The 24,728-nt window shown below is 37.4% G+C and overlaps 1 protein-coding gene across 1 annotated transcript; it reads left to right on the top strand.

Annotated features, from left to right (window-relative positions):
- The first annotated feature begins 13,760 nt into the window (after window positions 1-13,760).
- si:dkeyp-118a3.2 lies at window positions 13,761-23,254 on the top strand. The gene is made up of 6 exons (XM_041221052.1): window positions 13,761-13,950; window positions 14,345-14,512; window positions 14,925-15,215; window positions 15,757-15,877; window positions 21,177-21,281; window positions 21,900-23,254. The coding sequence occupies exons 1-6, from the start codon at window positions 13,887-13,889 to the stop codon at window positions 22,042-22,044; spliced, it is 894 nt and encodes a 297-aa protein (XP_041076986.1). The 5' UTR covers window positions 13,761-13,886; the 3' UTR covers window positions 22,045-23,254.
- Window positions 23,255-24,728: the final 1,474 nt, after the last annotated feature.

The following is a 24,728-nucleotide window of genomic DNA, read 5'->3' as shown; positions in this document are numbered from 1 at the left end:
CTGATCCTAATTATGTTTTTAGTCTTAGGTAATGAAGCTAATTAATTGGAAACAAGCATTCAAAGTACCATTTTACATTCCAAGTACCAGTTTACATTCAGCCTTGTTTATGTAGTACTGGAATGGGGAACTGGCCTAGTCAGGTGCCACCTTTGGGATTACATATGCCTGTCTTTGCCTCTGAGGCAAGAGCTGAATAATTGTATCATCTTCAATGCTGTGTGATTCTCTAGTTGCTGTGACTGAGCAGAAAACCTTAGTCTTTGCAGATTACAGTGAAATGTAGACAGCAGACATCACTTTTACAGCTTTTCTCACGTTGCATTTACTTAATCTCCTGGGCTTTCCACTGGTCAGAGTACAGTTACACTGCACTGATGAGCCCCAAACAGGGTGAAACATGTATGCAGTTGCTGTATAACTTTTAAAACGCTGTGAATGTAGAAGCCTTTTGGTGACATTCTCACGTCTCAATTAACTCTGCAATGAAATGGAATAAATTAGCCATAATTACCTTACAGTGATCATTTATCCACACTCCGTTCATCCGCAACTTCAATTATCTGCGGCTCCCTGACAACTACAGTACATTATTGCCAATGCAGACTTAATACCCACGTTGAACATAGATACACACATAAGGGTGCATGCATCAGTCCAACCTGTGATGCAATGCTAAGAGAGCAGCATTACAGATGCAAGGATTCATGTCTTGGTATGAACAGCAGAAGGAGTCTGTAAAATTAATTCTCCTGAGGCAGTTACTTAGTGAAGCCCAGTAAACATATTTTGCCTCACTGAAACAAGAGACTATGATGAATTTTATCAAGGTTCAAAAGAACGACTTGCAGCAGTTAATTGTTTAAGAAAGCTTTTAGGAAAAAAAAAACACTTCTGTTGGTACTTATTTTGTTGAAATGTAAGACAAGTTTAAATACATAGCAGGCTTGTTTTTTTAGTTATAAATTAAAAAAAAAAAAAAAAACATGTAATAAATACTATTTTATTTTTTGTTTGAAATCCCAGAAAACTAGAAACATTTAGCTATCATTATTTAATATTAATGAGTGGAATAAATTAGCGATAATACCTTGTGATATTTCTAGCTGCTAGCCACATGACTTAGTTTACAGGAAAATTGTGAGCTCTGATGGGCTGAATAGCTTACTCCCACTACTGTTCTTGTAGCTTTGTAGTTGTTTTTTTTTTTTTTGTAGTAGTAGTAGTAGTATATATTTTTTATTAGTATTTATTGTTTTTTTAGATTATAAAAAAGCTTGGGAAAAGGGGTTGGAGGTGTATCGCATTTTAAAAAGATTTTGCTTGGAGTATCACTGTTAAAGTAAACTTATTTTAAAACATTCTCCTGTCTTTGTAATATATTGTATTGCATACATCTCCAGTAAGTGCTAATTTCATTTACATTATTAGATTCTCTATTTTATTCATGCATTATAGTCACACGCAACTATGGTGTTCTCTTGCAGCTTGACATGGATTTAATTATTATTATTATTTTTCATTCAAATCGGCTTATTTCGGCTTGCCGCCTATTTGCCGTTTTCTGGACATTGCTGTCATGATAACGGATATATGTTGGCTTGTTTTCTTGTTGCCTAATTGCTGCTGTTGGTCCCACAGGGGCTTGTGTGCTGGGTTTACATATCCAGAAGTTACTTAGTTACATCTTGTAACAGAAATATAATGAGTTCTGGGTGGAAATCTCCCTCCTGACTTGTGAGGGCACTAAGTAGCGAAAGGGAAAGTCTTTGGACGGGCTAGCCTGACAGTTCATTTCTGGGTTGGGTTGGGTCGGTCAGCCTGAAAGAAGGTGAGACTCTGTTGCAGGAACGTATTTACCCAGAAGGTAAACGAGGTAGCAGCTGTAAGCAATAGAGACAGCTGCAATCACTTACCAATGGGTCATGAGTGATAGCATAAAGGGGCCGGCGAATCGTAAATCTTTTCTTTTGCTTGGTTTATATTGAGAAACTGGAAGGACCGTGTGAGATGCAGAGAAAGCATTGTAAAAGTATTTTGTGAGTGTTTGTTTGTTTTTTGTGTTGTTAGTAATTCTCTTTTTTGTTAAATCACCAGACGGCTAAACACGAATCCGGAGCTGTCGCTACGGGCCTGCACAGAACCGGATCAGCACTGCACTACAGTCACAGTTAACATTGTTATCACCACTTGTTCACAAATATAGCACGTATTATATTGTACTTCACCACAAACACTGAGAGCACTGACTTTGGACTTGTGATCGTGTGTATCTAATTGTATGTGTTTAGTACTGTGGTTATTTGGCACACTTAAAAAAGGAGTTTAAGTGTGCCAAAGTCTGACTGGAAATTACATTAGTAGATTCATGCAAGAAATGTGTAAGGGAGGCAGCACCTGTGTTGAAAACTGGAAGAAAATGGACGGCAAAGAAAACTATGGAAGATGCAAAGGCTGCCCTTCAAATCGTTGATATTATGGAGCAAGTTCAGCATGGAAGAGGGGGTCTTGGTCTCAGTTCAGCTTGTCCTACATGACACAAGGCAACACCAGCTCAACAGAGGAAGCTGGTAGTCAATGAGGTGCAACAGCAGGATGAGAGGATCAGGTGTGTGAAGGCTGTTTCCCATACCAAGCAGGTAGAATGGATGAGAGGGGAAAGTGTGGAACAACGCTACATTGGATGGCAAGACCTATGGACAATGATACACAGCAGGATCAGTTTCCTCATCAGATCAACATATGATGTTCTCCCATCACCACAGAACCTAAACTTCTGGGTCTCTGTCTTAGCCAAGGACGGTTTACTTGGCACCATGACCAGGTGCTGCGATGTTTGGCCTTAGCATTGGAAGACAAGCGTAACATGACAAATAAATTGCCACCAGTTCCATCAAGGCATTACACACAAAAGACAATATTCCTCCATCCAGGAGAGCAACCTCCAAGAAAAGTTGTAAAACCAAGCCTCGCCCAGGACAACTGGAAGCTGCTAGAGACTGGAAAATGCTGGCAGATGTTGGTCATTGGCTTATTTTTGCACCTGAGATTGCCACCACTAACCTTCAACCAGACATTGTCTTGTGGTCTGGATCAGCACACCTTGTTCATCTAGTAGAGTTAACAGTGCCATGGGAGGATGCTGTGGATACGGCGTTTGAGAGGAAGAAACTTTGGTATGCTCAACTAGCTGCTGTAGCGGAACAGCAAGGATGGATAGTCCGAGTTTACACAGTGCAGGTGGGTTGTCAAGGATTTGTGGCACACTTTACAACCCAGTTTCTCAGAGCTGTCGGGGTCAGTGTCGCACAGTGAAGAACTTATCTGAAGCAGCAGAAAGGAGCATGTGGTTGAAACGGGAAGATTCTGGCTGGAAATCTCAAGCACAATAGAAAGGAGTGCTGATGTACAGGTAAGTAAGCAGGGCTGAGTTGAGTGGGGGACGGAGGGGGGGTGAAGCTGGGACGCCAGAATCACTGTCGAGCCCTCTTGAGGTGTCACGGACTAGTCGACGAAACACAGAGGACGAAAGGTGCCCATTTGAACACCCCAGAGATATACCCTACATAGTTCAATCCAGACAGTTGTCATTCTGATGCGCTGGACAGAGCGCACTGTGGTTGATCCCCGGAGGCAGCATCACATCCGTTTTGTGTGTTGATGCACTCGGGAGGGAAAATAAGCTGATCCCTGGAGCCAGCATTACACTTCAGCGATCAACACCAGGCAGAAGGATATCTACATTATCAGATGGAAAGAAACGCAAATGAATGGAGATGCAGATGGATCACATTAGTTTACTGTAAAGCTACGTCTTAGTTGGTGCTTAACTTGGCAAGAGCCGAGTTCAAATCAGCATGAGGTTTTAACATCTACTCTCATGTAATGGAAATCATGTATCAGTGTCAAATAGAACATTCACCAACTTGTTATTTGCTTGTAGAAAAATTTGTTAAGTATGGACTAACAAACAAAGATGACAACTTACATTTGTTTTTATAAAATTAATAATTGCCATTGCTTTGTCTTTGTTGGCTCCCCATCTTTTCTGTGAAGGTTGAACACATGGTCTAGGCCTACATGTCAGGATTTTTAAATAATTTAATGCCAATTATATATAGTATATATTTCTTGAAAAATAAGTTCACTGCACTGCATTTACTTTTCCGTCTTCACAGCTAAAAGGCTTTTGTCTGAAATGTCCTAAAAAATAAATAAATAAATAAATATAATATATATATATATATATATATATATATATATATATATATATATATATATATATATATATATATATATATATATATAGTGCCTTGCAAAAGTATTCAGACCCCTGACCAATTCTCTCATATTACTGCATTACAAATGGTACATTTCATGGATTTTTTTTATTTTTAAACACTTGATATTTTATTTTTAAACACTGAATTCAGACCCCTGACCAATTCTCTCAATATATTACTGCATTACAAATGGTACATTGAAATTTCGTTCTGTTTGATATTTTATTTTTAAACACTGAAACTAAGAATCAATTATTGTAAGGTGACATTGGTTTTATGTTGGGAAATATTTTTAAGAAAAATAAAAAACTGAAATATGTTGCTTGCATAAGTATTCAACCCCTGTGCTGTGGAAGCTCCCAGTTTGCACCAATGAAAGAAATTACCCAAACGAGGACATAATTACCACTGGCCTCCACCTGTGAACCATTAAAGTTGCTGTCACATTTTCTGGATAAAAACCCCACTGTTGAAGGATCATTGGTAAGGCTGTGAAGCTGAAGGAAAATGAAGACCAAAGAGCAATCTACAGAAGTTAGAGATAAAGGAATACAAATGCATAGATTAGGGAAAGGGTACAAAATAATATCATAAGTGTTTGGATATCCCAGTGAATAGGTCTCTACCAACTTTGCACACCTAGATATATTTGACCATTCTTCTTTACAAAACTGTTCAAGCTTTGTCAAGTTCCTTGGGGAGCATTGATGGACAGCAATCTTCAAGTCATGCCACAACTTTTTGATTGAATTTAGGTCAGGGCTCAAGGACATTTACCTTTTTCTTCCTTAGCCACTCCAATGTAGCTTTGGCTGTGTGCTTTGTGTCGTTGTCATGCTGAAAGGTGAACTGCTGTCCCAGTTTCAGCTTTCTTGCAGAGGGCAGCAGGTTTTCCTCAAGGACTTCTCTGTAGTTTGCTCCATTCATTTTCCCTTTCATTTTCCCTATCCTGACAAGTGCCCCAGTCCCTGCCATTGAGAAACATCCCCATAACATGATGCTGCCACCATCATGTTTCACAGTAGGGATGGTATTCTTTGGATGATGCACTGTGTTGGGCTTGCACCAAACATAATGCTTTGCATTTAGGCCAAAAAGTTCAATTTTAGTTTAGTCAGGCCACATGGCTACAGAATCTTTTTGCATACTTCAAAACGGGATTCAAGGTGGGCTTTCTTGAGTAATGGCTTCCTTCTTGCTACCCTACCATACAGCCCAGATTTGTGGAGTGCTTGGGATGTTGTTGTCAAATGCACACTTTGACCAGTCTTGGCCATAAAAGTGTGTAGCTCTTGCAAAGTTGCCATTGGCCTCTTAGTAGACTTTCTTATCAGTCTCCTTCTTGTTCGGTCATCCAGTTTGGAGGGATGGCCTGATCTAGGTAGGGTCTTGGTGGTGCCATACACCTTCCACTTCTTAATAATCGTCTTGACCATGCTCCAAAGGATATTCAAGGTGTTTGATATTTTTTTAAACCCATCCCCTGATCTGTGCCTTTCAACAACTTTGTCCTGGAGTTCTTTTGAAAGCGCCTTGGTGCTCATGGTTGAGTCTTTGGTTTGAAATGCACTACCCAGCAGAAGTAACCTACAGGAACTGCTAAATTTATCCTGAAATCATGTGAATCACTACAATTTAATACAGATGGAGGCTACTTCACTTGGTGTGTGATTTTGAAGGCGATTGGTTACACCTGAGATAATTTAAGATTGTTATTACAAGGGGGGGTGGACACTTATCCAACCAAGCTATTTCAGTTTTTATTTTTAATTAATTTTCTACAAATTTCTAGAATATTTTTTACTTGAAAGTTGTGGGCTAGGATGTGTGTGTGTATGTGTGTGTGTATATGTGAGTAGTTTCTCGAGATTTACAGTATAATTTTTGTATTACTTTAGTATAAATACATGTTAATTTGGATTCATATGTTGTTTTTTTCTGACTTTATGTGAACGAAAAGACACACATTTGCCCGTTTTCTCATTGGAAATAGTGATATTTTGAAATATCACTGTCCTGGTCACAAAAGCAAAGTCTGTGGGGAATAATAGCCATTTTCTATACTTTTGAGGCATAAACAATTAGGAAATAACACTTACTACCCAGGAACATAGTGTTATTATGGAGCTAGAGCAGTCCTTTGATTTTAACTTGCTGTAAGTTTTTGCTACTTCATCTGTGATTTGCAACACTCTTTGTACCATTGGTGTACAAGTCAATTCATGTGTTATTCATCATCTGCCATCTTAGTAAATAATGTTTTTCAAACATAAAAAATATCAGAAAAAATCCTTTGAAATGAAAGTTTACTTTTAAAAAACCATTACATTTTCTTCCCTCTAAAACAAATTAAAAACATCTAGCTCTGGAAGGAAAACCTCTGATCTGGCAACATTGGGGAAGGGAGTGGCCAGCCATGGTAGTGGCGACACGAAAGGGATGCGTCTTCCCCTGTGATATTACCTTGTACGTACGAGATAATCCCATTCAAATTTTTCAACTTGCGATTCAGGGCTTCCTTGCTTTTGCAAATACAACCTATATCATAATATTGCAGACAGAAACAGACATCAACTGACTCGCTTCTTATATATATATATATATATATATATATATATATATATATATATATATATATATATATATATATATAAGTGAGCAGGGAGAGGGTTGCTTGCTTGCTGAAGAAAAAAACGTGCAAAAAAGCACATTTTGTTTAATTGTTTTGTTAATTGTTGTATTAGTAATTATCCCCTGCACCTGGCTGTCATTGTAAATTAGAGCCAGGTGCAGGGTATTTAAAGAAAGCAGCCAGTGTGTTCAGCATATATATATATATATATATATATATATATATATATATATATATATATATATATATATAAGCGGCTGGTAAGAATCCAAACAAATTTTATCTTCCAAAATAGATAGCTCTTTTATTTAATAAATAGAGTGAACAGCATACTAATGTGTGTGGCTCTTAGCTGACAGTCACAGTGCAACAGGAGAACACCCCTCCCCCCCGCTCCACGTCTGCCAATGGAGCGCACGCCCTCGATTTACATCATCAGCAGTGACAAGCAAGGGAAAGTCCAGCAGAGTGAGCACCGGCCTCCGCAACAATATACACTATATAAAATCTCATACAGATAAAATAATTTCTGATAGACATGGACATTTATTTATTGCCTTAGAATAAATGTAAAAAAATGTTTGTTCAGATAATTGCCCCAGCATTAATTTTTGTGCATTTTTTTTTTTTTTTTTACCTCTATCCTATTCAATAAAAACAATTAAACATCTTCAATGTTTACCTAAAATGCATTTATGGTTAATGTGCATTGAATTCACCTGAACAACACAAATATGACTGTGGGTTTACTTTTGGCATTTTCTAGATGTTGCCATTTTGCCCCTGGGACTACCTTTACCTGGCAAACTAACAAATGTGTATTAAAACAAAAAGCAACACAGTTACTGTTCTACATATACAGTACTAGCCTAGACTGGCTTAATATGCTTCCAACTGAATGTGTAACAGAAGCCACAGATTTTCCACTCATGTGACATTGTTGAACTAACAAATTAAAGCATAGCTGGTAACCCTGAACTGCCAAGTACCTGTAAGAATTCAACAGCTTTAAATCACTGTCGCATGACTGGAGTAATGAAATGTAATGCTCCCACTGTCTGCTCCACTCACAGACCTGCACTGCATTTAAAATCACTGTTCTTAGGCATCCATTAAAAATGGCATGTTTGAATAAAAAAGCGTATGTAGTGATATGAGAGACATTTTAAATGTGTATCAGTTTGATCTAGCACACCAGCAACAGCTGACATTGGTTATCTAACAAAAATTCTGCCACTAAAGATTTTGCTTATATAATGTAACTCACATTTCTCTAATTGCTAAGCGATAGTGCCCTTCAATGAAGGCTTTACCCTGTGGTAGTTGAGCGCAAGAATCAGATACATAACGAGAAAGAAAAAATGACTTCATTCAACAAATAACTTTCTACTTGTTGGAACTGCGCTATAATTTATCTGGGTGGTGCCAGATATATGATATCCTTTTCACACTTGCACACCCGAGCCGAGCTGAGCCAAGCCGGAACCAAGCCGAGCCTACCCAGTGCTGCTCGGGCGTGTTCGCACTACTTTTCAAACTAGAAGCTGCACTGTGGAACGTGACATTAAATTCAGTGGACACAGGTTCACAGAGGAGTGGTGTGGATTTATTTTGAGAATGGATCACAAGGTCATACTGTCTGAAATGATAAAGTCTACCAAAAGATTTCACAAGAATTGAGAAATATGGGACTAAACTGTAGCGACAATGCTTAATTTGTAAAGAAAGTGGTGCCGGGGCGCAAGCAATGACAATAAGACCGCCCTAAGAACCGCACATTCAAAATCATAACACGTTTAACACGAGTATTGTACGTACTAGTGTTAAATGTCTACATTCACGTATTCTGCATCATATACAAAGTAGTAGTATGTGCAGAAAATAATAATAATAATAATAAAGGCAACCGCAGGACAAACAATAAATTAAAGAAAGCCTTTATACATGTTTTGTTATGGTTTTGCATTTAAATGGTTTTAAAAAAAATTAAAAGGCATTCAAAGGACATCCAGAAGGATGACATTGATAAAAAAAAAATAAAAAATAAGAATACACGCCCCAACACAAGCATTGGCTTCCACGGTCTGCACTATCAGCGATGTGTATGCAAGAGAACCCGCTGGTAGATTACAAAAACAATGAATTAAACTTAGGTTAGGTAGTTGTTATATGTATGTTTTTTTTTTTTTTTTTTTTTTTTTTGTTCTTTGTTTTGGTTTAATATATCTGGCTAATGATCCTCTTGAAGTAGGCTACAATATATTTTTTTTTCATTAACAAGTTGTCGTTGTTCTTTGTTAAAATTAATCTTCAGCTTTCATATTTTGTTGTGTGCTACTCATTTAATCAAACCATGTAGTGTAAGAATTTGCTTGTATCGCTCATGACATTTTTCAAATTAAGTAAGCATATTTATGAATAAAAAATAGAGTTGCAGCCAGTGTCATCTTACTTAAAAGGCACTCAAGCTGAAATCGTAAAGTAATTTAAAGTAGGCTACAAACGTGGCTTTGGACTGTCTAATAATAATAACTTTAAAACATTACAAATAGTACTTTAAAAATGTCAGTGAACACTTCAGAAAAACAGATTTAAAGTAGGCCTATTAAAAACAAAATCAAAACGAAGCACATTTAAAGATATTTTTCTTTACAACTTGTTTTTATACGTGCACTGTTAATATACAGTATTTTTTTTAAATAACCATATCGGTCGTTGCAGGTCTGTGACCAAGCACTGCGTCGATTAAATTATAATATTGACTTTTTTATGCTGTCTGACTGCTTTATTGTTATGATCTTTAGGTCTTTTGTAATCCTGTTTTTTTTTGTTTGTTTTTGTTTTTTTTTTTTTTTTTTCACAACACTGTTTCGCGCTGTGGTTTAGTCCCGTATTTCTCAATTCCTGTGAAATCTTTCGGCAGACTTTATTGTTTCAGTCAGCACGTGTTAACCCCTTTGCTTAAAAGAACACCTTTTTGGCACTGATAGTGATTCATTCACAACTGATACAGTACTATTTTGTAACCTGATAACTCATCTTCAGACTTATGTTAAAATAGTTTTTTTAATCTTTTCAAAACTGACTTGTCATTGGGAGAGTGTCTTCAGGAACACTGATTGGTTTATTCAATCGTTCAATTTATCATTGCCTCGTTGTGTATTCTGATTTCCACAAGTTCACCTCATCACTACAAAATGGCACGTAAACAAACAAAAGGTGAAACGTGCTGCTGTTTCTCTTGCTACAAAAAGTTGTTCAAGCTCTTGAAAAAAATTGGAATCAGACACAAATCGCTAAGCAGTTTGGTGTTTCCCATTCTGGTGAGTTGCTTCACCCTCCTTCTCTCCTCTCTCAGACTCTGACTTCTCCTCCAGGGCCACCACGTCTGTCCTGCCCCCCCCCCCCAACTCACCACTTTCAAGCTGCTGCTCCTGCTTTACTCCACTTCATCTCCTCCCTTCTCAACACCTCTCTCCTCTATCCTCTGCTTTCAAACAAGCCTCTATACACCCCCCATCCTCAAAAAACCTACTTTTGACCCCACCACCATCCAGAACTACTGTTCTGTCTCCCTTTTACCCTTCCTCTCTAAAACTCTTGAGTGGCCAGTACACTACCAGCTCTCTGCTTTCCTGTCTAACCACTCTCTGCTCAACCCTCTCCAATCTGGTTTCCGCTCTGCTCACTCTACTGAAACTCCGCTCTCCTGTCTGTCACTAACTCGCTAAACACTGCCTATGCTGCCTCTCTCTCCTCTGTTCAAATTATCCTCGGTCTCTTTGCTGCCTTTGCCACTGTCGATCATTCTATTCTCCTATCCTCACTTGCTGACCTGGGAATCTCTGGCACTGCAACTCCCTCCTGGTCTGACTCCCTGCGTCCTCCACCCACCTGCTCTAGCTCATCCAGAACTCTGCTGCTCGTCTGTCTGTTCTCTCTGCCTTGCTTTTACCACGCTACTCCACTGCTCCGCTCACTCCCGATCACTGCTCGTCTCCTGATAAAGACTTGTGCTCGCCTACCAATGCCTTGACCAGACCCCCAGCTGACCTCTCCGCTCCTCCTGCACTAGTAGACTAGCTGTACCTCCTCTATGCTCCTCTACCTCCAGAGCTTGCTCCTTCTCCACCCTCACCCCAAAGTGATGACTAAAACAGAATACAGTACAAGCCAATTCCACTTAAAATGTTTACAAAATGTTTCTCCTCCACCACTCCACCTCTTTCATTGCAACTATAGTTACATCCCAAATTAGGTCGACATTTGTTCTTAAAAGCTTCTGGGTGGATGTTTTTGCTGAGTGAGGAGTTTCCTTCCTCCACAAACATTGTGTCATTCTCAAAGCCTTTAAAAATAAATAAATGAATAAATAAATAAAACAAGCACACAAATGTTTGCAATAAGATTTTACTTATGGTTAAGGTTTATAACCCCTTTTAACAGACCCAGAAACAGAAATTAAAGTTTTAAATAGCACTTTTGTATCATTTTATTATTACAGAAATCAAAGATAAATCAAAACCACAAAAACAAAAACCTAACTCACACAGGCTACTAACTAAACTCTGTTCTGTTCTTAAACTACCAAACTGGACAGCTAACCTGTTTACCAGTCATAAAACATTAACATTACAACACAAACCAAAAAGGTTTACACACTACCTTTTATTTAAACCACACAAGACTCTTCACACAAACTGAAGACTACTCTGAACAAACATTTCGTTGCAGTTATATATCTGCCTGCTAATCCCAGGCAGGTGACACTAATTAAATTAATAATTACACCTGCGGTTGTGAAAACACAGCCACACCCATATTTCTCTGGCAAGGACAGAAATTAACCCTATCCCTGCCAAACCCCAACACATTCCATCCAGGCAGAATTTATCACTGGTGTTCATTGTTAGTAATTGCCTAATCAGTAAGGTCAGTGTTATCATAAGCCCCAACAGAATTCACATGAATGTCTTCTAGGCATAAACATGTATTTTCCTATTGATGCATACTGTAGAGCATATCATATTTTATAACATAAGTTACAGATTTATATTACATCTAGATATAAATGTGTTTTACCCTTATAAAACCTGCAGAAACTTATATGAGGTGGAATATAGTTGCAGACAATAGTGGCACCGTACTCTTCATATAATTAAAGAAAACAAGTTAAATGCAAGCATTTAGTGAATTAGCCACTAATTAATATGACAGAGACCAAAATACATAGTTATGTGTTGATGACAAAAGTATTGGCATCTTTACATTAAAAGTCTGGAAACATTTTCTAGAACTTATTAAAAATATAAGTAATTGATTGAAACCATTACACAGTAATTAAGATACATTATAAAGCTAATAGCCAGAAGAAAATGTAATTCATTACAACATCTGTTCAAGAAGAACGTTTTGGTAACACATCAGGTGATCATCAAAGCAAAAGAGGTTGGATTCACATTTGAGAAAAGCACTGAGAAATGTGAAATACCGCAATCCACAATGAGAGCAATAATCAAGAAGTACAGCAGAAAAACATCGACTCAAAAGCTTGAAATAAGCGGACGTCCAAAGAAAATTACGGGTACAGCAGGTAGGAGAATCATCTGAACAGCATAATTTTTTTTTTTAAAAATTCAAAGATTTAGAAGCATCAGGTGTAGTAGTGCGCAAAAGAACTGTACAAAAGCACATGAACACAGAACAGTTGTATGTATGTAGACTTTGCGGCAAACCACTTTCAAAGAAAATTCAATAGAACGCTTCCAAAAAAATAGACCACAGTATGTTTACACAAAAAATTGAAATCCTTCAATGAAGAAAACCTTGTACCTATAGTTAAACATGGAGGTGGTTTGCTCATGATATGGAGGTGCTTTAGAAGTTAGGGACTGGAGACATTCATGTGATTGAAGATCAGATGAATGCAGCCATGTATCAAAACATTTTACAAAGTACAATGATAGCATCTGCTTGTAGGCCAATTGGCAGACAGTTCATCTTCAAACAAGACAACGACCCAGTGCACACAGCCAAGTCAACCGGAATTCTTGAAGAAAACTGAGTTAACAGTTCTGGAATGGCATTTGCAATCACCAGATGTCAATCCAATATAAATGCTTTGGACTGATCTGAAAAAAAGCTGTAGCCAAGCATTGTGTATCCAATCTGTTTGAGCTGAAGGAAGTATGCAAGACTGAATGGGCCCAGATTTCACTGAAAAGATGTAACACATTGGTTAAGAATTATCATAAATGACTGAAAGCCCTAATTAAACAAAAGGAGGACACATAAAATAAAAAAGAAGTGTGCCAATACTTTTGTCATGAACAAATGCTTTAAATATGTTTGTTTATTTGTTTGTTTAGGATTTTAAAGATTATTTATACAACTTTTGGATTTTGTTTTATTAAAACGTAGTTGCAGTTTACAAAATGCTTGTCCTTAATCTGTTGCCTTGAATTGTGGTATAATAGTGTAGGGTGCCAATACTTGTCTGCGACTGTAAGTCCTTTAAGCAGTGGTGTTGTTCTTTGTGCTCAGAAGTAATAAATAAAATATATTCAACCAATAATACACAAGTAAAAAAATCTTGCCATTTTTAATATACTTTTTTTTTTTTCACCTGCTGCATTCTCTAAAAGTTTGCAAGAAGGTTACAGCTCACATATTATTTCTATATAAAGTTTTGAAGTATCCCTGTGACATGCCTCTAACATCTGACTAGATTGCTCAGATCACTTTGTTAAGTATTTCGCATCAATCTGTGATTTTTCAAATCTGCACAATAACCAGTATATTAAAGTACAGTGTCTTTCAGGGAGTTGGATTGCATCTCATGCCACCCGTCTACATAGTATAACCAGAATGCTGGGCTTTCTTTTTCATTGATGTCAGTTGTAAAGTCTACTTGGCTTCACCACACTTGCATAGCTGATAGTCTGAGGGACTAATTAGAAAGGGGACATAACATGGAATTTACTTTACTTAAGGGATCAACAGTGATTATACTTATTGCTCTCTGCAAAGCACAAGGTAAGTCACTGTAGCTTTGTTGTTACATTTTTTTTCTGTGGTGGAAATATGTTCAAGGCAAATTTATAACACAAAGAATATATTATATACTGTACTATACTAAGTGCATATTTGATTCTGAATATTCAGGTTATTATTTACTTAGGATCTGTATTTACCTACCCCATTAAGCTGCATGACTGTTGTAGGTTTGCACATTTGGCAGAATACGACAATTCAGTTTACTAACTGACAGTTGTTGAAACTCAATATTGCGTGTGGCATTTGTGGGTTCTATTCATGAAAGGTAGAAACACACAGAATGATTTTTAAAACCTCAAGAATCTATCAAGTTTTTAACCAACAAAACAGGCTTTTAATGAAAATAACTTTATTCTATACTTGTTATATACAGAAAATGTTTCTGCTTCTGAAAATGTTTCTGAGGTATCTGCATCTATGGAATTGAATCTGACAACACTGATTCCTACACTTGAGAGGTCAAACAGCACAGAGTCCACCTCTCTGACAACACAAAGCCATTTGCTTTCGAGGTTTGCAGAAACTGAAACTCCACAACCAGGTGACATAAAACTGCAAGATTATTTTCAAGTTGTGTTAGCAATGCATTTAAAATGTTTGTCTGGTATTACAAAATCATTCTTCTGTTTACTCAAAATTCTGCCATCTTCTAATAAATGAGAATAGCAACAGAAACATAGATTTAAAAAATAAAGATTCTACAGATCCTCATGCCTATGTTAACTTCTTACTTTTATAATGTAACCCTTTTTTACATATAATCTTCAAAGCAAATTGGCAGGAAGTGCCTCTTACTGTTCCTGCTGCTAGTCGTAAAAGCATCCAGATAGTTTTTTGGTTTTTTACTCTATATTCTTACTATTAAAATCTTTTTGACTTGCATGTCATTGAAGAAGCTTTGAATGCCTCTGTAATTTTTTTCAGAAGTGTGAAATGTCTGCCCTCTCTCACAGATTTTACTCCAGCCCCACTTGATACCTACTTGCCATCTCAATCACAAGCTCCTGAGATCCTAAGTTCACATGAAGAAAATAATATCATGGGGAGAGAAATCAGTGAGGAGTCAAATTACTTCAATGAGATTATTACACCGGAAGATGAACTTTTGAACCCTTATGATGGAACGGTAGCTCCTACCATTGACAACTTTGTGGATGAAGTCCAAGCTACTGCCTCTGTTCTACCCCTTTCACACAAGGATGCAAACAACAGTGTTTCTTTGGAAAATCCAACTGATACCACAGGTAAATAAATCTAGATGTCATATAAGGTCATATGGTATTTTTGCATAAACTGATGACTGATGTTTATTTTCTTATTGCACCAGTAATGCAAGAATTGAGAGCAATTGGTTTGTATAATGTTTGCATTGACCTCAGCCTCCGACATCTCCATCAAAAATACTTGGTAACCTTTGTTTACCTTGTAAAATTTAATTTGTATAAATATTACGGGTATGCAGAGGAGAATATTCCCTTATGTTTAAAGTCTCTGTTTAAATAAACTCTTCTATTTAACATCATATCATAACCCTTCTGAATTATGTTAGTCTCAAAAAAGAACATTATCTTATACTACCATCTCTGCTGAAGACATCCTGGCCTGGCTTAAACACAGAATTACAATTTAAAGAGAGAAGCATTGTTCTGTGTTTTCATAAAATGGAACCCTTTTGGTGGTCTTTTATCAGGTTTCACCAGTTAAACTGAAAAATGGGAATGTTTCTGAACTGGTTATAAAAGCAATGTGATAATACTGTTACCAACTATTTCTTTTTATCTCCAGAGAAAATTGTTCTTGGTCTTGAGGCCTGGAAGATTGGAGTGATTTCTGCAGCAGTATTTTTGTTCCTGGAGACAATTGTTATCATTGTCTACTATTTGAAGTGCAAGAAAAGAAGAATCAGGTATGTTCCCAAGCTGTGGTCCTTGAATAAATCACATGTGGTCCTAAAAAAAAACATTAACCTACTGCATCCATCCATTTCAGTACAACATCCACAGGACAGGAGCAAGGGCTGCATGGAGAAAGAGCTTTAGGAATTGCAATAGGAGAGAAGTGCTTTGTGTCTTAGAAAAGTGGGAACCTAGAGTAGGAGAGAATGGGAAAAGATTTGGAAGGTTGGGCTCTGGCTTGCGGAGGACGTGGCCAGTGCGGCTGGGTCTCTGGTTGGGAGGTGAGCTTCACTTGCACCTAAAAGATGAGCCCCAGCTCCCCACAACTGCACCTCCAATGCAAAGGAAAGAACTATCTTTTATTATATATATATTCTATAATATATATATATATATATAGATATCTCCCTTATTAGCATAGATGATATATATATATATATATATATATATATATATATATATATATATATATATAGATAGATATATAGATAGATAGAGAGAGTTTTTTTATATATTATTTTTTTTAAGATGAAATTAAAGACTAATCTCGTTGCTAAATGGAAAGGAAACCTCTGGTTGTCCCGTCGGTGAGATGGTCCCTACTCTGGGAATGCTAACAATACCCGTTGGGCTAAATAGATATAAGGGTGAGAATAACGAAGGCAAATCTCCACTGTGGTGGAAGACCAGCGGCCCATTTTTTAAAAGTTTTGGATAACAACACTTTTGGCTGCTCAGGTTGCCTACCGATACGGCAGGAATGGGTGCGTATAAAATTGGAGGGGGGGGGGGGGGGGGGGGGGCAGACCAGCTTTGGAAAAGAATAAAGATAAGCAGAAAAACAGTTTTTGCTATGATAGCATGGCTAGCAATGATGAAAAAGGGGGTTGGAGGGTTTGCGATGGGAAAGATAGTTGGAGAAAGATGAATAAGTGGTAAGACAAGAGTTGAATTTAAAGAGCTGCAGGAATTGACCCTGGCAGAGCTGGTCAGTTTTGGAGATGCGTAGAAAGAGGTGATAGTAAGAATCGGGGATGGTAGAGTGGTCGCTTGAACGAAGATCTAAGGAGGGAAAACTAGAGGGAGAAGAGATGGAAAACTCAGAACAGCTGATAAAACCGAGAAGGCAGAAAGACAAAGGGATACCATAACTTGATCAGATGAGATAAGATGAAAGAGAATATTGGTAGTAATAGAGAGACAGGAGGGAGGAGGTGAACTCATGGCCACCCCACTGAGGAGATGGCAACAGCAGGGACAGACAAGAGCAGAAGGGAAGAAATATATAACAGGCGATAGTGGTATTGACTGTCAGCAAGAAACGCGTTGAAGGTACCCAGGGAGAGGTGTAAATTGTCTTTTGCAAGAACAAGGAAGACATAATGAAATACTGGTTGAAAGGTGAAGGGGAATTATACAGTATACTGTTTGCTTGCGGAAGGTCGTAAAGGCAGACCAGCCTGGTGGATGGAGCGACGGCTGCTGTGTTAGATTCTTGAGCCTTGCAGAAGCTTGTGAAGGCAGACAAGATGGATGCGTAGGAGCAGCGAGAACATAGGAAGAGCGAGGGCAGCAGGTATGTAATCTTGAGTGTATGTGAGGAAATTGTGAAGGGAATGAATTTAGTTTAATATCAGATCCCTGAATTGAAGAAGAGGCAAGGAAAACAGATGAGCTGAGGGAACCAAACATCTTATCCAGGACATCTTCAATAATATTGTGTCTAAGCTGTGGAGAGAAAGATCCAGTGGACCAGAGACTCAGAAGAGAAGCCAGATCTGGAAGCTGTAGCGACAGTAAAGATTGACATCTTAACAGTAGGGGCGGATGCTGTGCAGGTACAAGTGACAAGTGGTTGATGTGGCAGGTGAAAGCTGGATCTAACAGTGAATCCTGTTATTGGGCACGTCCGAGTGGTCAGAGACTGAAGAAACAGCATAGTTGAGAGGCTGAATAAGATGCTTGAATCTTTGATAGGTCGGAGAAATCAGGAGAAACAAAGGATCAGGTTACAAGGCAGACTGGAGATCTAAGTAGAAAGAGCAGGATCGGGAGCGTGCATAGTGGGGTGGGGTTGTCTTGTTTGTTGAACAGCTGAGATGGATTGGCAGTGCATAGTAAATAAAAAAATCTGATCACTCTGTGTTGGAACTTTCAGAAGCTTGTTAGTGGGTCAGTCTTTAAAGGAACCGTGAGCTTGAGAAGCGTTCTGGGGATAAAGGCGTTTAGAGCACCAGGAAGGATAAGTAGCATCAGCAGCCTGAGTGATCAGTGGGCATGGCAGGATTAGCAGAGATTGAGGCGGTGAGTCTGGTTGTGGCAAGAATAGATGGGTCCGTGCCAATGGGATTAATTGAAATGAAGGTTGTCCAGAATGAGAAATGCGGTCACCATTCAGGAATTGAGATTCAGCATTTGATTTCGGATTCCAAAAGGAAAGAAAACTTGCGGTAGGTGAGTAGCCATTTTTATATCTAAATTGATAATCTTAGATTTAAATGATTGAGTCAGAGTATGCAGGGCTATCAGGCACAGAGGGATCAATGGGGATTCAAGTGGCTGCTCCGGCGGTGTTGAGGGTAGATTGGTTAGTGCCATTTGTCAGCTGTGTAGCGATACACAAACTAAAAGAAACAGAGAATAAGGGCATGACTTTTAAATAAGGAGATTGATAGATACTATTGACAGGACAGCCCTAGCTCCTGCCCCCTGGACCACATTCAAGGTTATAATGAAATATGAATATTCCACATGACACATCAGCATCTGTCCAAACAAACTGGAGAAATGTTAGAAGTGTTCCATGGGTAAATGTTGCGAATCCCTTCCCCTAGGATTTAATTTTAATAATGGTGCTAACCTCTTATCCCCCCTGTTCCGCAGGCGGAGCATTGGTACTGCAATTACACATTATATTTCAAAAATCATCTGTAATATTATTACAAAAGCAAAACAGCAAAAAAACTGACTCAATATCAAAAACATTGTTTTCCGGTCAAACAGCGAAATAATTTTTCGAATTCGCCATTTCACCGCTGAGATATTCCCTTCGCAATGTATCTAGTACCTCACGGTTCAAAAACAACTCCATGTGCATTGTGCAGTGCATTTCGCTGCTCTGGCCTTACATGTATCTGTTGATGGTGAAATCTCAGTGATCACATTGTAGGGGAGGTCACAAGCTGTCCATTCATACTTGACTTTGTTTGTAGCCTAATCCATTGAAGAGTAATCGATGTGCGTACGTAAACAAGACACATATTTGCAAACGAGAGCGCAGTGTTATGCACATAGGATCAAGGTTTCTTACCGTTTTCTGATCATTTTCAATTTGTAAAATTTATAAAATCGAATGAAATGGTGAGCAGTGTTCCAAAGCATCCCAAAAGAAGTAGACTCAGTCTTTTTGAAGTTTTGGAGGAGATGGATAATAGTGAAAGTGATGGCGAAAATGAACTTTCTGGGTTGGAGAGAGCTAATTCAGCGTCTGTGAAGCAGCATTTGAAGATGGATTAGAGCCTATTCAGGATTTGTAAGTGTAATGGATCCACACTACATTTATTATTATTATTATTATTATTATTATTATTATTATTATTATTATTATTATTATTATTATGCGTGATTTTCAATATGCTTTTTTACTGTAAATGTTATTAGAAAATGCAACCATTTGGCTCTCAAGGGGCACACAGAAATAACATCATTGCACAGTAAAGAGCAACACCAGGTCTCATCTGTGCTGTGCTGCTGTATATGGTCCCTGGTCTTTACATTGCAATACAAGTTGCAAGAAGTAATTGTTGCTTCCCAGCCGTCTTTATTATTTTCTCATTGATGTTCATTGATTTAGGTTATTGCATGGGAGTGTTTAGCAAACTTTTTTTATATTTCCATGAATACAAGGAGGGATGCTACTCACCTAGAGACAGTGTAGGTTTCTTAGCCTTTCAAGATAAGCTGTCTGCCTGCTCCAACAATCACTCACTCAGTTCCTTTGTTTGCCACATGTCAATCAAAGTAAAGATGAAAGGAACTGAGGTGTTTTCAGTCTGGCAGCCTGATTTAGAGCAGCAAAGGTGTCTGCAATCTCATTATTATTTATTATTATTATTATTATTATTATTATTATTATTATTATTATTATTATTATTGTACACATTTAGCAGACGCCTTTATCCAATAATCAACATATGTTCACCTCTCAGCAGTGCTTGAATGAATGTAACCACTTTATTTTGGAAGAAAAAAAAATCTCATTATTTTGCTTCTTGACATTTACATACTTTCAAGCAAATAAGTAACAGATACATTCAGGTACTGAAAATTCAGAGCTACAAAAAAATCTCAGTAGCAACATTCTCCTGCACAAACACACAGTTATGTGAGAGCAATGTGCCTGACAGTTGTGGCATATGAACTATTAGTATTTGTCATGCATACTCATCATGGATACATTTCGGACACCCCAAAGCTCTCCAAAAAGGCCACCTTTTGAATGAAATATTGGACAAATAAGTAAAAAACAGGATTACAAAATCTAATTCATGTGGCAGTGTATAGCATGTGAGGTGCCAAAGGTAACCTCCCTTTTAGAACTTGCTCAAGAAAATAGTGTATGACTGGCCATAAAAATTTACACAATATTCATTTTTGGAGAGGTTTGGAGAGGTTTCGGTACCCTTGGGCCTAGCTTTGTAAAAACTCATGTAGAATTTGATCCCTTTAATCAATCAGTTTAAAATTGTTATCCAGTGTAATAGACATATTGGGGAAGCACTGGAAAAAAATCTGGCTCTTTTCATTTGCTACAAGGTGAAAAAATGACGATAGAATATAAACAAATGAAATGTGTTTCTTGTTTTTTATGTTTTTTTTTTTCTGGATATCTCCTGCCAGTGTGGTACTGAGTAAGACTTATATAAAATCTGAGGTTTTAGTCCTAATGGCCAGGGGGTTACCTTGAATTCAAGCCCTGAACCATGCCTGTGTTGTCTATACTTTGGAAGATAATGTGATTTATTTAAGATCATAGCCCTCCAGGCGGAAATTACCTGTGGGAGGCTGGGGGTTTAAGAGGTTAATATCCTTTTAGCTGCTTTAAAAATAAGAACCAAATAACAAAATCTATGTGTGCATTAATTTAATTATAACACTATATCAAATGTCAAAATACATCCATTATTTTAGCACTATTGTTGCTGGTTTTGCAATTTATTATAATTTATTTCTGCTTCAGTCATTACAGGCAAAAATATTGTTTAAAAAATAGAACAATTGTTAAAATAATTTTGATTTTTTTTTTGGTAGAAGGACTACGGCAGTCAAGGTCTGTGAAGATAGTGAGGCTGCTGAAACAATACATGGTGAATCAAATGAAAACACTCTCACTGGCATTGGCATGCCACTTAACCAGTAAGAACTATGTTTCGTAGCACTGTAACAAACCTTAGGCCCAAGTACTCACAGGTCCCTTACTCAAAAGGGCATCCATAATGCTTTTTCAGCCACTATGTACAAAAAAAAAAACTAAATTATAAATAATTTTGCAAAACCCAAAGAAAAGTGTCAAATTATTTACAACATACCAATACATTAAGTCTGATATAAACTAAAGTGTCAAACTATTTACACCTATAATATGTGTACGTAGTATAATACAGATAAGTACAACAGGCATTTTAAACAACACATTTATTTTACTTAATCACCCTGCTTATCTTAAAAATAGCACTGTAATGCTTTTGCAACCAAGGCTATATAGAGCGTTCAGTATCACAAAAAATAGAAACATGAATCTGTAAAAACATTACATTCTAATAACAGTAAGTACTAAATCTACATTTTGCAATGTAAAAATAGTATACTGAAAACAGTGGAATATTTAACATTTTACTAAATGGAGAATAAAATATCAGGCAATATTATTGTAAATTGAAACATTTTTTATTCTATAATTAAATGAAATGATGCGTTTATATAGCCTTGCCACAATTACCTATGTTGACTGATTGGGATAATATTATCTTTCAGATTAACTTTAAATAATACTGTGGAGATGTCAGAATCAAAAGGGAACCAGGAACTGGAACTGAACACAGAGATTCCACTGGATTCACCCTCTCTGGATATCAATCATCATGGCATGTCAAATAGTGTCAAGACTGTAGCTCTATAAAATGACATAATATCTGCTTTGCTGCATATTGATTTAGATATGTGTACCGTCTTATAAATATTTCAGTCATACGGTACTGTATATCTGTCTAACTAATATGAGTTGGCGAAATGATAAAGGTTTGTGATTTTGTATGTGAGACTCCAAGGGGTAGATTCAGTTCAGAAATACTGTACCACTTTATGACGCATATGTTATTTCTCTGTTTTATGCTGTTATTCAATCAAACCAGTCAGAGGAGGACACTAAACACACCACTGCACTAACCACCCCCCGGCTCAAATTTAAGCATATAGACACTATACACTATAAGTAATTGTTTACAATATATTGCAGTTAAATAAAAATAATGTTAACAGTTTTCATTGTCAGTTTATGGCCTTGGTACAGCAGTACGGCAGTAAGAATATCAGCGCCCCAAATGCGAGGAAAATTAGCTTCCAAACAGCTTTTAAAACACGTGAAACAGAAGTGAATTGTAATTGCTTGGTACTCAATTGTAAAGGTGAGTGAAGGGCAGCTTATCTTGTTTTGAAATCAACACATTAATGAATGGATTCATTTAATACCTGCCGATAAAGACTTCCTAAAGGCAATTATGAGTATGAGTATCAGCACACCTCTAGTATGTACACTTTATTTGATACAAATGTTTTGAGTACTAATAAAGGATGTTGAAACTAGTGTTAATCCTGGTTTGAAAGCTGGGATAGATATTTAGTTACAGGGGATGAAAACGTTTCTACTGTACCTCAGTCCTTAAATAAAAACTAATGTCCTAATATTACAATTTTATTATTTTTACTTGATAGGTATTTCCATTGTAACCTTGACTTTGTTTAGAACTGTGTAGCAACAATCCCAAAGGTAAAATTCTGTCCTGTATTGAGGCACAGTTAGGTGCAGATGCCATTTTCCAATTTGCATGGAGTAACTACCGTTACTAGCTTTATGAACACAAATGACAAAACATTATTAACAGCTTTATACTGATGCAATAATCAAACTAATTATGACTGACTTGCATATTATCTATTTGTTAAATAACATACAAAACTCTTTGTACGGTTCCACCTTACTGAACTTAACTCATTAATCCTGGAAAGTGCCTGGAGGTGCTCCTCATTCAAGTCACATTGCCCCAGATAGCACTTTGCCAAAATCCTTACAGAGTTCATGTTATTAAAAAATTACTTTGAATCTGATGGAGACTCAGTTAATTTATAATTCATCGGAATCCTCATCTACCTTTTAAAATTCCCTACAAATAAATGATCACTGTTCCATAAAAAAAAAAGTGTTTGCCCTTTGCTTGTCCTTTGCCAGTTGTGCAGTAAAATTTTAACCCCTTGGCACCTAACTTAGTGCAATTGCATAGCTGTCAGCATTGAGAGATGAAAATAAGAGGGGGGGGAGTAAGTGGGAAAAGAAAAGTAAAAGTTCAAGTTTTCCCCCAACAAATTGCTTTCAGACAACATTCCCTTTGTCCCTGTGGCTCTGATTTACATGTAGGGTTACATGTAGGCGGCCCTTTTTGCAGCAACCCTTTCGATTGGCAGTATTTGTCAGCTGGTTCAGGGTAGTTTATTCTGCAGGAAAGAAGAGCACACAGTGGAGTTATCCTTGCTCATCCTATTCTCAGTGACAATCTTCCTCACCATGCTAAATGTTCTCTCTGAAATAGCATTGCTGTGAGGGATGCAGAACAGTGCATTCATTAAAGAAGCCAAGTGACCGAACTTCTCATTCTTCCCTACAACTCCTCAGAATCTGTCTATTCTGTCTTCTTTTGGTCTGTGACCTATTTCCTCCCTTAGTCTGTCTAAATCCAATTTTAATTGTGGAAATATCTCTCCTAGCCTCCAAGCTGCAAATACAAATATCAAAACATATTAGCTGCTATAACTGCTTTCTAGACTAGCATAGTTAAGTATCTCACGTAACCAACTTGACATTTTTAGTATACAGGTAAAAATACCAATGTTACTATATTTAATGAAATAGAATATTTCTTAACACAATAATGGTACAACTGCATAGTCACTGTAGCTTGGCTTGGTAAGTTTTATGACTCCTTAGGAGACCAGACAATCAGATAGCATTTTGGAATATGAGTTTCGAAGAGTTCACACTACATTTGCCTGTGCCTTGGTCTAATCAACAAGCTATGAAGTATATCTTGTTAAGAATGTTCTGGAATCGGTGTTAACAACCCAATCACCACAGCAGGTCACACAGACAATAGTCTGAATTAAATATCTAGGAAATGCTTATATTAAATTGAATTTAACCATGAAATTCCTTGACAAGTGCTGGCTGTGGGCGACAGCTCCAGATCGTGCTAGTCATCTAGTCTATTGATCAATGAATAATAATAGAGTTTTAGACAGACAGGCAAAACAAACAAAACACTCATTGTTCTCTATAATAACACACAGGTCCTTCTGGTTTCAGCGTAACCACAAATAAAGGAACAGATCACCTTGCTATGTCTCCTTATATACTTTCAGCCATGATCCTTTAGTAAACGAGTGCAACTGCTCCTCCAATCCGCTGATGCCACATTGTTTTCCTTCCGGGTCAATTATTTTGTGTACCGTAGCTCCGCCCCCATTCTAGATGGCCGACTTCCGCCAAACCCTGGCAATGAATTGTTGGACCTCCAGTCCAGGCTACTCTGTTCC

The sequence above is a fragment of the Polyodon spathula genome, chromosome 2 (genome assembly GCF_017654505.1).
Source record: "Polyodon spathula isolate WHYD16114869_AA chromosome 2, ASM1765450v1, whole genome shotgun sequence".
Taxonomy (NCBI): Eukaryota; Metazoa; Chordata; class Actinopteri; order Acipenseriformes; family Polyodontidae; genus Polyodon; species Polyodon spathula.
The sequence above is the reverse complement of the archived record's forward strand: the minus strand, read 5'-3'. Positions and strand labels throughout refer to the sequence as shown.